This window comes from Babjeviella inositovora, assembly GCF_001661335.1.
Source record: "Babjeviella inositovora NRRL Y-12698 unplaced genomic scaffold BABINscaffold_9, whole genome shotgun sequence".
Taxonomy (NCBI): domain Eukaryota; kingdom Fungi; phylum Ascomycota; class Pichiomycetes; order Serinales; genus Babjeviella; species Babjeviella inositovora.
The window spans coordinates 160772-177010 of NW_017566846.1; the positions used below are offsets into that span (position 1 = coordinate 160772).

Here is a 16239-nt window from a genome sequence, read left to right on the forward strand (position 1 = left end):
AGGCAAGAGTTAGGGGCAATTTACAAGATATCGGAGAAGTAATTTTATGGAAAAAGAGCACATTTAAGCTTAAGTTTGGATCATAGATCATGGTATCTATACGATATCTAAAAAAAAAAGAGAAACTAATTGGAGATGCTAATATTGAGATCGCACAGGTAGAGGAACCTGATGAGCTTGATAGGCTAGAAAAAAAGTGTTTGATTAGTATACTTCTAATTTGTATATTAAAATCTCAACCCCATTCTACATCTAGTATTTACAAGAATCTATTAGCTACACCAAATCTACAACATGGAACTTGCCCTTACCCACCCTGAGCAAGAGCAAACGGTCCTGGATCAAGTACTCTTCGGTCAACAACAACTCGTCGCTCTCATCAACCTTTACACGATCTACACCGACGTAGACGGACCCGTTGGTCACCAAACGGCGAGCATCGGACTTGGAGCTGCCGGTGAGAATCTGCAAGATCTCAGAGTACTTCTTGTTAATGAAGTTTACCTTGCTGAACCTGATCATGATACCAGCTCTTTCGAGTGCATTGATTGTGGCCTGGGCCTCTTCCGGCGATGCGAGTTGTTTATATGGCTCGTTTGGCAACGGATACAAGAACGACGTGATCAACTCCGCGCTATGGCCGCTCCCCGCTCCGTGGATCAAGTCAGTGACTTCCGCAGCGAGAATCCTCTGCGCAAGACGCAACGCTGGGTCCGTCTCATGCTGCTCCATAATCGTCTTCACCTGCAGAAGCGGAAGAAGGGTAAAAATATGCAAGAGCTTCTTCACATCCGCGTCTGGGGTCTTGATGAAGTATTGGTAGATCTCAAACGGCGGGGTGATTGCTGAATCAATAAACACCGCGTTCCCCGCGCTCTTACCGAATTTGGTACCATTGGCAGTGGTCAAAAGCGGAACGGTGATCCCAAAGGCACCGCGCTGGTTCGAATGCGCCTTCTTTTCCTCCTTGGAGAACTGGCCCTTCAAGCGCGTGATGAAATCAACGCCTGCGGTGATGTTGCCCCACTGATCGTTGCCACCCACCTGCACCGAAACATTATCATGCTTCCACATGTGCCAAAAGTCAAACGCCTGAAGAATCTGGTAGGAAAACTCGTTGAAACCAATTCCGTTAGCGGACTCCAAGCGGTTTTTGACGGAGTCACGACTGATCATCTGGCCCACACGGATGAAGCGCCCATAAGTCCCAAGAAACTCCAACATCTTCACTCCGTGCCACCAGGAGTAGTTGTTCTTTGTCTGAATGGCCCCACCCGCCTTGATTGGATACTGTTTGGTCTTCGCGTACTCCAAGCCCTGCTCCAAGAAGTTCTGCAACTGTGCTTGTATCTTGAGCACGTTGTCGTCTCTTGCAGCGGCATCAAGCGCATCGCGCTCTGTCGTGCGCCCAGACGGATCGCCCACTTGCACCGTGGCGCCACCCACGAGCCCAATAACGTCGTGCCCACGCAAATTGAAGTGCAAGAGGATCATCAACGGAAGGAGGTTGCCTAAATGGAGCGAGCGCGCCGTCGGATCTGCCCCGCAGTACAACCCAAGCTTGTGTTTTTCGGCAATGTCGGAAAGCTCCTCGTGTGTGATCGATTGGAGGAGCCCACGCGACCGTAAGTGGCTGATGAGTGGTTCCTGGACATCCGCTGCGTGTCCCTCAGTGGTGGCCGCTGAGAGTTCCTCCAAGCGGGCAAGTGAGTTCCAGCGACGAGGAATAAGCTGGAAGCCGAGTCTGGCGGTTCTAGCGCGTAACATTGTTGTGGCAAAGAGGAAGAGGGCAACAGTGGGAAGTGGTGGGGATGCTGAAATAGACAAACTGGCGTATCACGTGTTGAATACTGTATATATCACGTGTCATACTTCAGTTAGCTGGCAAGGCAGTAAACTCGTGTTGCTTACTATGAATGGCGAATCTTGCGGTTTGGTGAAGAAAAAGAATTTAAAATATTTTTAACATTCATCTGTGTAAGCTTAGCGGCCATTTTAGCCCGGTCGTATGGGGTTTGAAAGGTGTTAATATCACTGTGTTTGATCAGAGCGTTAGAATTTACAGTGCTAAGTTTTTAGCACCCGGTTTTATAGGAGGGCAAGCGAACGCTACTTGTCAAGAAGTTAAAGTTTAAGCAAGGCTGTCTGATTGACCATATACTTTGGGATAGTGCCTAACCAGATTCCCTCTAAGCACCCAATGATTCATGCGTGCTCTGTGTTAATACAGATATAGAACATTGGCATGTAGTTCGGACCACCGGCTGAAGTATGTCAAGGAAAGTCATTCCATAACAGCGCCAAGATGTGACACTTTAACTATTTAATACATCCTTCCCCATAATGGTTCCAAACTTAAGTATTATTAGCTCTGTTAACGTACGTACAAAAGCAACTGCCACAGCAACAATGGCTATCGCATCCGTAACTACAGCGGTAATACAAATAACCCTCCAAGGATTTGCGTCTCCCCTCTCAGTCCCCAAAAACCGACCAAAGCCTAATATATTGCTGTCCAATGGCCCTCGGCTTATCGTCTGTCAAGCTTTAAAATTACATACCTGCATTGCAATTTTTCCGTGCGCTTTACGCAATCCATCTTGGCGCTTATATAAGCAAGGCGTTACCGCGCCTTTCTCCAAGTTACCCTGCTTTCTCGTTCATCGTTCGGGCGTCCCAGAATTTTGCTCATTCCGGCAAAATCCTCTTTGCTTACATTTTACTATGACGCTTTCGCTACCCTCACCGCTTTCTTTATATAGCATCTCAGAAAACAGATGATTTTTGTATCCAGATATCTCCCATACACCTGAAGTAGGTGCTATACGAACTGGAGGCCCCCGTCAGATTGTGCTATCCACCGTCAGCACTGGCGGGGCGTGAACCGCCCTTTCGCAACTGCTGTGGACCTTTGGGGTCCTTCCGAAACGGCGCTGAGATGCAGTGAGTATCTGAGCATTTGAGATCCTCTGGCGTTCTAGGAACACCTGGTCTCTATATTAACGCTTCACCCCCCTCCGTCAGGCCGTCTTGCGAGGATTCCTCCCTCTCTTCTAGCTTTTCATTGAAGCCTGGGTGTATATTGATTGGAGATGGAATATCCAGACGGTTTACGCGTCAATGTGGTTGTATAAGCAAATCACGGGTCTGCCAGCAGCACTGTTTCTCATGGGGGCGTTGCGGTTTTCCAGACTGCGCGTTGGACTGAGTTGATGTGCCGCCATGATATGTATGGATGGACGGCTGGCTGATCGCGGCTGGATTGGTGATTTATGCTGGAATGGAGGCGTATGTGGTATAGCGTCACCACTGGGCTCGAGATGCCCTCATCCTTTCCACCGCCACACAACACATCCTTCTTGTCCCCCTTTGTTTACCTTTCGGACGCGTCAGTTATACTCTATGGTTTTCTCCTCTTTTCTTCTCTTTCTTGCTGTGTCTCGTCATAGCATCCTTCTAGGAAGCGTTCCCGATGAGCTCCAGCCCTCTCTCTGAACACTTTCATTTTCTCTGAATTTTTTTCTATATATGTAAATTAGACACCTGAATATACGACAAATGCACCAAAATCGGCCCTAAAAGCACGTAGTTTCCTCCCTAGCTTCTGAGCAATCATCTCTCCAATAGGAGCCCCCGTACGGTCGTCCCGGCGAGAATTTTGTTGGCGGCACTGTTTTTTCCCACTTTTTTTTCACGCGCCAAACAAAAGCGTTGTGCCAACATATTGTTGTCTCTAGATACACAATATCAGCTAGCGTTGAATTATTGTGGTTACTTTACTGATTTCAGTTTATCGGCTATACATCCAATAGCTGACCCGATCATATCTGGAAAGTCAGATCATCATCCCCCTGGTAAACCATCACACGTTCATAACAGAACTGAACCCTATATCTGAGAACTGTCATCAACGAACGGTGCTCTCCAGACACATTCATATCTGCTTGTATCACACCTGATCGGTACATCCAAGCATCCATCCAAGCATCCACCCGATTTAGCATCTGATCAAACCATTTATTTTCCATGTCTTCCAGAGTGGATTTGCCTGACGACATCCTCGCGGACCCCGAGTTGTACGGGTTGAGACGGTCGCGCCGCGCGCACGTTCCAGTGCACACCTACGAAAGCGAAAGCGACGAGGAGCCGGTAAAACGGACGCGCCGCAAGCCTAAATATGAGTCGGAGGAAAACTCCGACAACCATATGGAGGAGAGCGAAGAGTCCGACGTGGGCTACGTCGAGGAAAAGAAAAAGGTTGCCCGTGGGGCTGCCCGCAAGACCGCCAGTATTCCCGCGGAGGTGCGCTTCTCTGCGCGAAACAACCGTGCGGTCAATTATGTGCTAGAGGACGACGAGGAGGAGTTTGTCGAGAGCGACTACGACGCGCAGGCCTATGAATACGAAGAGGAAACCTCGCCCACCGAGAGCATCGATATGGTGATGGACCACATGCTCAACGACGCGAACGCGACACAGACCGGTAACATCAAGCTCGACTACCTCTTTCAGATAAAATGGACCGGGCAATCGCATCTGCACAACACGTGGGAGAAGTTCGACGCGCTCAAGAACTTAAAGGGGGTCAAGAAGGTTGACAACTACATTAAGCAGTACATCGAGTTGGATCGTGCGCTCCGCAATGACCCGTTAACGACGCGTGAGGATCTCGAGGTGATGGACATCGAGCGTGAACGGCGCCGTGACGAGATGGCGGAGTTTACCAAGGTGGAACGCATCGTTGATTCTGAGCGAGTAATGGAGGATGGTATTGGCAAACTCCGCTACTACATCAAGTGGCGCCGCCTCAACTATGACGAGTGCACGTGGGAAGATGCAGAGGAGATCGCGGAGGACGCGCCGCTTGAGGTTGCGCAGTATCAGGCGCGCGCAGCGTCAAAGATCCTTCCCGGGCTCTCTGCGAACTACGGCTCGCAGCGCCCGCGCTTTGAGAAACTCGTCAAGCAGCCGCCGTTCATCAAGAACGGGGAGTTGCGGGACTTTCAGCTCACGGGGTTGAACTGGATGGCGTTCCTCTGGTCGCGCAATGAAAACGGAATCCTCGCGGATGAGATGGGGTTGGGGAAGACGGTCCAGACGGTGGCGTTTCTTTCGTGGTTGATCTACGCTAGGCGCCAGAACGGTCCTCACTTGGTTGTGGTTCCGTTGTCGACGGTGCCGGCGTGGCAGGAGACGTTCGAGAAGTGGGCGCCAGATGTGAACTGCCTCTACTACTTTGGCAACACGCAGGCGCGTGCAAACCTCCGCCTGTACGAGTTTTACGGAGCGTCGGCCAAGAAACCCAAGTTTAACGTGCTCCTCACAACATACGAGTACATCTTGAAGGACCGGACAGAGCTCGGCGCGTTGCGCTGGCAGTTTCTCGCGGTGGACGAGGCCCATCGCTTGAAAAACGCGGAGTCGTCGCTCTACGAGGCCTTGCGCGACTTTCGCGTGGGCAACCGTCTCCTCATTACTGGTACACCGTTACAAAACAACATCAAAGAGCTTGCAGCGTTGGTGAACTTTCTAATGCCCGGGAAGTTCACCATCGACCAGGAGATCGACTTTGAGACCCCCGACGACGAGCAGGAGGGGTATATCCGCGACTTGCAGCAGCGCATCCAGCCGTTCATCCTCAGACGGCTCAAGAAGGACGTGGAAAAGTCGTTGCCATCGAAGACCGAGCGCATTCTCCGCGTGGAGCTCTCGGACCTCCAGACCCAGTACTACAAGAACGTGCTCACCAAGAACTACTCTGCCTTGAATGCCGGGGTGAAGGGGGTCAACATTTCCTTGCTCAACGTGATGTCTGAGTTGAAGAAGGCATCAAACCACCCGTACCTCTTTGACGGCGCGGAAACGAACGTGCTCGCAAAGGCGGGGTCGTCGCGTGAGAATGTGCTCCGCGGCATGATCATGACATCGGGGAAGATGGTGTTGCTTGACAAGTTGTTGAACAAGTTAAAGAAGGAGGGACACCGGGTGTTGATCTTTTCCCAGATGGTGCGGATGTTGGACATTCTTGGGGATTACCTTGCCATCAAGGGACACCAGTTCCAGCGTCTCGACGGTACCGTTCCATCGGCCCAGCGCCGTATCGCCATCGACCACTTCAACTCGGAGGGGTCGCAGGACTTTGTGTTTCTTCTTTCCACCCGTGCCGGTGGGTTGGGGATCAACTTGATGACCGCTGATACGGTGATTATTTTCGATTCCGACTGGAACCCCCAGGCGGACCTCCAAGCCATGGCGCGTGCGCACAGAATCGGCCAGAAGAACCATGTGATGGTGTACCGGTTTGTGTCAAAGGACACGGTGGAGGAGGAGATTTTGGAAAGGGCCCGGAAGAAGATGATTCTTGAATACGCAATTATTTCCCTCGGGATCACCGACGGGAAGCCCAAGAAGAAGAATGAGCCGAGCACTGGCGAATTGAGCGAGATCCTCAAGTTTGGCGCGGGAAACATGTTCAAGGCCACGGACAACCAGAAAAAGTTGGAGGCGTTGGACTTGGACGACGTGCTTAACCATGCGGAGGACCATATCACAACTCCAGAGATTGGTGACTCCAACCTCGGTAGCGAGGAGTTCTTGAGGCAGTTTGAGGTGACGGACTACAAGGCAGACGTAGACTGGGACGATATCATTCCGGAAGAGGAGTTGAAGAAACTCAAGGCGGAGGAGGCGCAGAAGCAGGAGGAGGAGTATTTGCAAGAGCAGATCGCGATGTATCTGCGGCGCGCAAAGTCGGTCGCGTACGACGAGGAGAGCGAGGGCGAGGCGCGCAGCGCGCGTGCCGGTGTGCGCGGCCGCCGCGTGGTTCAGGACGTGTTAAGCGAGAAGGAGATCCGCAGCGTGTACCGCGCAATCCTCAAGTTTGGTGACTTGTCCGCCAAGTGGGACCGCCTCGTGGGCGACGGTACGTTGTCGAATAAGAACCCGGAATTGATCCGTCATGCGTACAACGAGCTTCTCGCGCGCGCGCGTGAATTGGTGCGGCTTGAGGAAGACCGCCGTGCGGCCACGCTTGCGGAGTTGGAGCTTGCTGAAAAGACCGCGCCGCCCGACGCGCCGTCGCTCTGGATGCTCAAGCGCAAAGAGCGCAAAGCGATTCTCTTTTCATACGAAGGGGTCAAGAACATCAACGCCGAGCTACTCTTATCACGCCCTGACGACATCTCAGCACTTGAGGCCATCATGCCGCCGGTTCCTACGGCGTTCCGTTTACCGAAGATGCCAAAGCCCGTGCATGGATGGACGTGCGACTGGTCTGTGCGTGACGATGAGATGTTGCTCGCGGGTATCTACAAGTTTGGGTACGGTTCGTGGGTCCAGATCCGCGACGATCCAATGTTGGGCTTACAGAGCAAGGTGTTCCTCGACGGGGGTGACGATAAGGAAAAGACCAAGAAGGTTCCTGGGTCGGTTCATCTCAATAGGCGATCGGATTACTTGTTGGGGTTGATTCGTGGTAAGGATGAGGATGAGGGGACCCCAGATGTACCGCTTCACCACGTCAAGAGGCGGATCAAGAAACCCAAGCCATCGGGCACGCCGGAGCCGGCGCCTAAGCGTGTTCGGAAGCCTAAGCCCGTGCTTGCGCCGTCTCCTGTGGCGAACGGAAAGTCGGACGAGCCGACAGAGTACGACATGTGCAAGGATCGCCTTCTGGCAGTCCAAGCATCGCTCCAACGCTTAAAGGAGGGTGGGGCTGGATTGGATAAGAAGGTATGGGTTGGCATCTTAAAGACGAACTTGCTTGCAGTTGGGAGCAGGATTGACGATGTGGCAAAAGGTGATGCGGAGTTGGGCCCCAAGTTGTGGAAATATGCGTGTTTGTACTGGCCTGCGAAAGTTGACCCCGCCCAGATCATGAAGATGTACAATAAGATCAGGGACGCGCTGAAGTAGTGTATGATAGCATTAATTGGAATATTAAGTTGAAACCGTTATCCGAAGGGTGATATAATAAGTTGGTTACCAGCGGAGTTTGTGAATCTTCAGATCCCCTTCGATGTACGTCAATTGTCTGTCTATGTTATTTGTTTAACTTGATAACGGTAAATTTTATTTCTAACTTGCCCCTCGTTACGCGCTGAAGCCTGTCGAGAAGCTACACATAAGATGGATAGACACATCTTGTGTCAAAGATTCAGACAGTCTAAAAAAAAATAGGTCTGATCCGCAAATACAAGTCAAAATCTAATCAATAAATACCAACATAGCCGATAGAAAGTCTTTCTCCAGTTCCTAATCGAGTAATTGGATCCCACCTTCCCCGTGACTCTCCGCCTCCTTTAACATACTATGCTCGTTGTTACTCACCAAACTCTCTCCGTTAGTGCTACCTCCCACACCCCTGTCGGAATACAAATCGTTCAACGCAACTGGGGTATCCTTTGGCACGGGTTTTCCAATAACTCCCCTCACAACCCATGCAAGCACGGCGAGAAGCGCCACAACGCCCAAGGTCACACCAGCGCCAATACCCCCAGCACTAACGTTACTCAAGCCCTTCAGAATACCCAATGTACGGTAGTCGCCCTTCTCCACAGCCGTCAAATTAACTCCATTATGGACCAAGTCTACGGCATCCTCGTAGGTGTCGGAATACGGCACACAGAAATTCTCATTGGACGAGCAGACATCACACCAATTGTCCAAACTGGAAATGCCATTAACATTTGCCACGTTCAGCATAAAGTCATCCCAGAGCATAAAGTTGCTGCTGGAGCCAAACATCGGCCAGGCGGTCAACGGAACTTCGTCGCCAGTGCCATTACGGAACAAGAACTGGACGTAGGTTGAATTTGTATTATTATCCACAAGCAACTCCCAGACATTTTGGGCACCGTAGGCCGGCATTCCCGTGAAATTAACCGATTGAGAGTCCATTTTCATCAAGCCGTAGAGCTGGTACATCACGTTAAAACTGCCAGTGAGGTAGTTGAGATGGGGTTTAGCGGTCGCAGATGAATTGAGCAAGACGCTCACATGTCCCAACAATGCGCGCGCGCCGATCGCAAGCTGTTGCAGAAGCGCCGCGTCATCCGCATGTGCAATCATCCACTGGTAGCGGTCGTTCAACACCGAAACTTGTTGGATGAGCGACAGGTTCCAGTTCTTGGCAAGGGTTTCGTTGTGGATGGAGTTGACGTTGATAAAATCCTGGACGGCTTCGGCATTGCCAAAGTTCAACTGCCACTTGGAAAACTCCTTGACGTCGTCGCTGCCGTCCTCCAAGTTCGGAAGTAAGTCGTAGAGCGACTGGTAGAAGTCCCACGTAGACGCGTTGACCTGTTTGAAAGCGTCAGATGTAAGTACCAAGTTGGTGGCATTGGTAAACACCGGACACCCACTCGCACCATTAGTCCAGATCTCATCTGGCGCGCCGTCCGCAAGTAGGTTCAGTTGCACGTACTGGTACCCGCCGAGAGGCGCAGACACCGCGGTTCCGTCACTCAAGTTTGCGTTCATGAGGTTATTGAGCAGTTGCACTTTGTCGATCTCGACCGTGGGCGGGTAGAGTCCCTGAAGAAAGGCCACGTGCAGGAAGTAAATGGGCTGCAGCGACGTGATCGATTCGGTGTAGATGTCCCCGGCGATGTAGACGCCGTAAGGGTTCGCCCCAGGGAGCTTGCGGTTGGTCTCGACGGGCGTCGCACCGTCATACCCAAAGTAGCGCTGGCGATAGTAGTTCCCAGCGTTGAACTGGTTCTTCGAGCCGAGCGGAGTGAGGATCTTTGCAGGCTTAATCACACGATCGTTGTGGCGGCCGAAGATGACGGAGCCAAGGATACTGAAGTTATTTGGGTCGGGACTGGTGGTAACCGGCGCTGCAACAACGAACCCGGCTGTGGCAGCGGCAAAAATGAGATGTGATAATTGCATGAGAGGGTTAGTGATTCGGGGGGGGTTGTTTTGCTGTGTGTCGCGGGGATAGCTTACTTATATGGAAAGTATACATGAAAAGTCTTTTGCCGCGGGTAGTGTTTCCCTTTTTAGCCATGCATCTTTTCACACTAATAACAATACACAGGGCCTACTGAAAAAGCTGATAGCTGTCGCTTATTAATCGTCGCCATCTTTTAATTGTCGCCATCTTTTAATTGTCGCCATCTTTTAATTGTCGTGGTTTTTGTTTATCTGGCACTATTAAATCCTGGTAGAGGCAAGGCCCTTTGATACTGATTGTTAACCGCGGAACGCAGGGGGTAGGGGCTTTTAGTTTTCAGGGTCATTTTCCTATATCAGCGCCGGGACCCCGAGCGGCTGCGCTAAAGTATCGATCTGTACGTTTCTGCATTAAGCGTGAATTAGCGTGAAAAAAGCAAGGGGCAACTACGGGGATATCTCACTGTGACGATCGATTCACCTGTGGCTCTGTGAGACCACTGACTCTTCGAAGGAATAGTATACAGATAGTTCTAGTAAATATAGGAGGTGTAGAGTGCTACGGTTTTCCAAGGATAACACCGACTAGTTTGAGTTGGACCCGGGGTGGAGGCTCTCCTGATTTTTTTGGATTGTACTTGGTTGTTTTCTAAGCAAGCTTCTCAATAAATATCAAACAGGCAGTGGGATAGAAATGTATCCCTTTATACATGCTCAGCCGGTAAACGGGTTGGTACTAGCATCGGACCTTTCTTTATCGGGCAAGGCTGCAATGCGAAACTATTGATGGGACCATTAACAGGAGAGATAATAATGATTGCGGATTAATTTAAAAGCGGTTTAGATGGTCTGTACATAAACGGTAAGTACGTGCAACTAGAATGCCCCTATCATTCGTCCTTGTCAACCTATGACCGACCAACTCTTCGCTATCGGCATCCAGCCAGCCCTCCCTACACCCCTCTAAGTATATACAGGTTTTCATATTCTCAGCCCTATTTAAGTCGTTTACAACTTCCACTGGACGTACTCCTGGTTCTCCTGGCTCGGCACGCACTTTCTCGCCAAGACATTGTCAACCTTCCAGGCGACACCGGCTTTGTTTCTGTAGTGGTTCAAGAACTTGGTCTTGACCTCCTTCGGGGTCGGCAAGTACTTCCTGCCAGAACCGTCGCTACCGTTGATGTACTTTTGGATCTCAATCTCGGTCGGCAAGCCCATATTGTATGGGTACTGGTCAAAGTCACGGTTCTCGTACAATGGGAGCGAATCCTTGTTGACAATAGAGTTTTCCGGCTTGGTGAAGAATCGGGCAACCTCGGCGGCGGTGACGTCGGCAACGGATGCGTGCTTCCAGTGAGGGGTGGTCTTATTGATTAATTTGGCGGTGACACCCTCGGTGAAATCGGAATCCATCATGAAATTCTCGCCGGCTTGCAACTCTCTCTGGAGGGTCTTGTGGATGGTAGAGACGGCACCCTTGTTCAACATTTCGAAGGTGACCTTAAGCGACAATGGTGACTTGGTCTGGAGCTTCTGCAAGGTGGTTTGGGCGAACTCGGAACCATCTTCAATCAAGTAGGCAAGTACGTCGTCAAATGTGGCCTGGGAAAAGGCTCTGTCGATCAAGTCTCTCTGCTCGTTGGTGTAGACAAACTGGTAGTCGGCCGGGATTGGCTCGGCAAAGTCCTCGATGGCCTGGTTTACAACCTGGAAAAACTCCTCCGGCTTGTTGAAGGTGGCCTTGTTGTGTTCCAACTGGGTCAATCTCTGGGTCAATCTCTCCAATTGTGCGGATGGCACGTAATGGGTGGCAGTACCGGCAGCCAAATTGTCAAAGCCGTTCAAACGGTCACCAGTCATGGCGAGGTAGTAGCCCAATTTACCATCCATGCGTGGTAAGAAGAAGGTGGTCCCGACGTCTGGGAACAAACCAATGTCCATCTCTGGCATGGCAAACATGGTCTTTTCCGTGGCGATTCGGAAGGGAACGTGTGCGGACAAGCCAACACCACCGCCCATGGTGATCCCGTTCATGTAAGCGATGATTGGCTTGTTGAACGTGGCCAAGAGGTAGTTCAAGTAGTACTCGTTCTGAAAGAAACCGGTGGTGGAGGCAAAGTCGCCAGCAGCGTTGGCCGTGGCACACGCGACAACGTCACCGCCGGCACAGAATGCCTTTGGGGACTTGGTGTCGATAATCACGGTGGAAGCGGCAGCGGAGTGGCCGTATTCAAGCAAACGAGGGATGATCTTGGAGGTCATAGAGTGGTTCAACGAGTTGAGCTTCTTTGGGCGGTTAAGCGAGATGATCCGCGAGGAGTTGCGGACATCAAAGACAACGTCGGTCTCGTCAAAGGCAGGAATAGAGGTGGAAAACATTCTGATGGGGGTGCGGAGCACGGGGGATGTTCTGGTGAAGCGAGAGAGCATTGGGAGAGTGTGGATTTTTGCGGGGCGCGTGGCTTTTATATAGAAAAAAAAGGCGGAGGGGAAACTTTAAATGGGGTTGCAAATGGGGCTGTCGGCTAACGGATCGGAGATGGAGCGGGCGCTGGCAGGGGAAACGATGCAAAGGCGTCAGATACGGATGGAAATCGGAGACGGATCGAATGCAGATCGGTTTGGTAGCTGGCGGAGTGATCTATTCGCTTATGGTGTGTTTGACGGCGGGGTGAAGCCGTTGTGGCGGCTACCACCAAAAGTTTTTCGTTTGGTTTGCCAAATCACACGTTCGGTCGGATATGTGTGCAGGAGGGGATTATGTCAGCGAGGGGATCGACTGCTTACGTGAGCAAGGGCTGACTGAGGGGCTGTCGGTAGGCAAGGAGGGGGATAGTTCGACCAACAATAGTCTTGCGGGGAAACACCAGGCACTGAAATCACCTCGGGAAGGGGTTGACAGGGGCCGCGAAGTGGCCCGTCTTCGGTGCTATCACAGCGCCGAGTGCTGTCACTGTTACAAAAAATATTACACTGAGAGTGCAAGGTTGACGGGTCCTGTATGGATCCACGGTTTGGTAAGGGTTTAAGACGGTTCTCCTTTCTAGGGCTGCAGTAACCAAATGGTTTTCGTTTAGGCAGAATTCGTAGGGTTATTGTTAGTTCGCGTTGGTGCAAGCAGTTTTACAGAATGTAATTGGATGAAAGAGAGTGCTGTACGCGGATGAAAAGGCTTGATGTATAGTCCAGTTCTGTTCCATAACTTTTTCATAAAATAGTTCAAATTCTTGACAGTCCCTGGCGTCTCGTTCAAGACTGGTACTCAAAACTCTTGTCCTATATCTAAGTTGATGAGATTTTTCCCCGAAGAGTAGATCACTTCCTATAATAGAAAAGGAATCTTTGTGATTTCTCATTGATAGAAACTAAACCGTAAGCTGTGGGACTACAAGAGACTAGTGATCGGTTAGCGTTGTCCGAGGATATTTCGGAGATTGTCTACTACAATCTTTATGAGCAATCAACCAAGGTATTTAAACGTTTATATATCTAGCGATTTGATAATAAAAATACAAGTACAAACTGTGAGTTCATCTATTTCTATCCTTCTTTTTTTGTACATCTATATGGGAAAACTGGCACTAGCCTACCAATGTTACCATTAAATCTCATGGTACATGTTGCGTTCGCGAAATTCTCTGAATTTCATAAACGCGCGAGAAATCCTGCACACTGCTTCATTTTCGCGTGTCTGACGATATTCGTCGCAAAATCTCATTTGTTTATCACATGGCCATCCGAAATTAATGTATATTAGTGTGTGCCAACAGCAATAACCTTATTAAAAATGGCCAGAAAAGCAAAGAGAAAGGTTAATCAAAAGAAACCACAGGCCACAGTCGAAGGAAGCTCCCCCGTATCAGAAAACAAGTCTCTCACGGCTGAAGACGATGTCGCGCCCAACAGCCCGACGCTCTCAGAAAGCGATGCCGCGTCGGATTTGGTGGACACCTTCCAGCCACCATCTAGTGCCACCACTGTGGAGGCGGTGGTTTCAGATAATAGTGTTGGAAATAAAGTCGATGAGGGAGATGTTGATAACGAAACGGTGAATAGTGGAAAAGTGGCTGTGAATGACGAGACAGAGTCTGCAGCTAACGAATCCGATGTTGATGCTGATATCGACATCTCTCTGATGGAGCTCCTTCCGGTCAAAACCCTTAACGCGTACAACGCAGGGATCGAAAAGTACATTGAATGGAGCCAGAGTATCTACCCTGACGACGCCTTTTTTGATAAGGTCACCGGCGAAAAGGCATTTCTCTGGCTCCGCCACATTGCGGCCGAGGGTAAAACCTCCAAACTGGGCGCTACCGTCCCCTACTCCCGCTCCACCTTAATCCACTACCTCGCTGGGATCAATCTTGTGTACAAGCGCCAGATCGCCGAAGAAATTGAGCGCACAGGCGACGCCAGCGTTGCCTGGGACCCGCCGCGCACCCCAGAGGTGAAGGAGTTTTTAAAAAACTACGGTAAGAGCTCTCAGCTGAACTCTGTGCATGGGGCCACCCCTCAATCGGACGAGTTAGACGCCTCCCCAAGAGCCATACCTCCTTCCACCCCTCCTCGCAATACCCTCGCGGTCAAACGCGACTTGGACGACCGCTACAACGGCCTGACCTATAGTCACGCAGAGCTCAAACGGATCGTCCACCACGGCTTTGTGCGCAAAAATCCTAGTAGCGTGTTGGCGCTCCTTCTTGCGCGTAACCTCGCGTATCCGCTCTCCAAGTTGCGCTATATCGAGCTCGCCGACATCCGTGTCAGCGAGCCCACCGCGCCGTTCGGCACCGTGCTTGCCATTGCCAAAAATGGCTATGTCACCGGCTGCGTGCGCCACGCGGAGGTCGAGGTGTGTCCGCACTTTGCAATGGCACAAGCGGCAGTGCGGCGCTGGGGCGACGCGAAGATCGATTTTGCCGTGCGTGGCAAGTTTGCGGGTCTTAAGCTCTTTGCGGCGCGCGGCAGCGATGGCTTCCAGCCGGTTTATGCAACCCACCACAAGAGCACGTTGACTAAGCTTATGGATGGTGCGGGCGTGGGTCCGTACAATGTGACATACGCGGGGCTTTGGGCTGCAGCGCAAGCGTGTCGTGCACGCGGCATTCCCGAGGGCGTGATCGAGGAGTTTATCCACTGGTCCGCGCCTGAGGCATCGCTTGAGACGTATCTTGCGGACGTTGTGCCGGAACCGCTTTTAGCGTTGGGTGGCTATGCGACGGACGCGCAGGAGACGTGCACACGCGACAGCGTTGTGCCGCCAGATTCGCTTGTACACGCGGTCTTTCCGCACTTGCAGGCGTGGCGCGACGTGCTTGCCGGCTCCAGCTCGTTCCAGAACCACTTCCAGGGCGCAACTTTGGACGACGTCTTGGAGACCGCGCGTATGGCCAAGGACGCCATCCGCACACTCGACTACCTCGCGCGCGTGTTCATCGAGGACTGGAAATTCCTTCCGGCCAAATACCGGCAGGAAAAACACCCGGTGTTTGCAACTGAAGCGTACGCCCGGTTCCGCCGAGAGCAAGATGCGTTTTTCCCGGCCAACGGCACTGCGGTTGCTTCCGGTCCGTTCACCATCAGCACCATGGCGGATGTTAATGAGTACTTCGGGTATTTGGTCGAGGAAAACAAGAGTTTGAGGGTAGCTTTGGAAAGCTTGACTAAGCGTGTTGATCAGATGAGCCGCCTGGTTCAGGACTCCAGTGACTCTGACGAGCTCGCGGAGGAATCCGAAGACGATGCTCCGTTTGTGCCGCCGCCAAAGCGTCGCAGAAAGGAGGCGGTAACTGTCAAACACGACTTTGTCTTCAAGCGCTCACCCGCGGATATGCGCGAGGTCTACCGCGAGTTTACTGAGAGCACGGACGGCGTTCCTTGTCCGTTAGACTTGGAGGAGCAGCATGGGAACGCCTGGAGAGGTGCCAGTTCGTCCACCACGTCGCAGTACTTCTGCAGACGCCGCAAGGTGTACAACATCGTGCAGAACGGGATTCGTAACGGGCTTTCCGTGGACGAAGCTATCGACGCGCTTGAGGCACACTACCTTACCAGCGGACTTCCGTTGTTGATCTTCATCTCCGGGCGGATCACCGATGCGTCGCTCCCAAAGGCGCTTAGGAGTTAGGCGTAGGAAGCTTTAATTGTATGCGTTTTAATTGCGTTTTGATCGCAGAAAAATTTGGTGCTGAATTAATTGTAAGTATAGTAGAACAGGTTTGAATGGAAAGAGCAAAGTCTGAGCCGTATGGATGACACTAAGGGCGAATGTAGGCATCGTGCAGTTCCTTCTGGTGATATCTGCGAGTAGGATATAAGGCAATGCACCAGTAATAATCA

At 51.4% G+C, this 16239-nt stretch overlaps 5 protein-coding genes across 5 annotated transcripts; 2 read left to right on the forward strand and 3 right to left on the reverse strand.

Moving 5' to 3' along the window:
- Positions 1-239: 239 nt before the first annotated feature.
- BABINDRAFT_162392 (tyrosine--tRNA ligase) lies at positions 240-2021 on the reverse strand. Its single transcript, XM_019129331.1, has one exon. The coding sequence runs from the start codon at positions 1765-1767 to the stop codon at positions 277-279; it is 1491 nt and encodes a 496-aa protein (XP_018984018.1). The 5' UTR covers positions 1768-2021; the 3' UTR covers positions 240-276.
- Positions 2022-3280: 1259 nt separating this feature from the next.
- On the forward strand, positions 3281-7914 carry BABINDRAFT_172039 (chromatin-remodeling ATPase; the record flags this gene model as incomplete). The annotated part of the gene is made up of 3 exons (XM_019130853.1): positions 3281-3288; positions 4038-7518; positions 7546-7914. 3 exons carry the CDS (start codon positions 3281-3283, stop codon positions 7912-7914), a joined length of 3858 nt encoding a protein of 1285 aa, XP_018984019.1.
- Positions 7915-8253: 339 nt separating this feature from the next.
- BABINDRAFT_8938 (uncharacterized protein) lies at positions 8254-9894 on the reverse strand (the record flags this gene model as incomplete). The annotated part of the gene is made up of 1 exon (XM_019132882.1): positions 8254-9894. One exon carries the CDS (start codon positions 9892-9894, stop codon positions 8254-8256), a length of 1641 nt encoding a protein of 546 aa, XP_018984020.1.
- Positions 9895-10905: 1011 nt separating this feature from the next.
- Positions 10906-12279, reverse strand: EHD3 (mitochondrial 37S ribosomal protein mS47; the record flags this gene model as incomplete). Its single annotated transcript, XM_019131904.1, has 1 exon — positions 10906-12279. One exon carries the CDS (start codon positions 12277-12279, stop codon positions 10906-10908), a length of 1374 nt encoding a protein of 457 aa, XP_018984021.1.
- A 1363-nt stretch (positions 12280-13642) lies between these two features.
- BABINDRAFT_162395 (uncharacterized protein) lies at positions 13643-16142 on the forward strand. The gene has a single exon (XM_019129332.1). The coding sequence runs from the start codon at positions 13688-13690 to the stop codon at positions 16025-16027; it is 2340 nt and encodes a 779-aa protein (XP_018984022.1). The 5' UTR covers positions 13643-13687; the 3' UTR covers positions 16028-16142.
- The last annotated feature ends 97 nt before the right edge of the window (positions 16143-16239 follow it).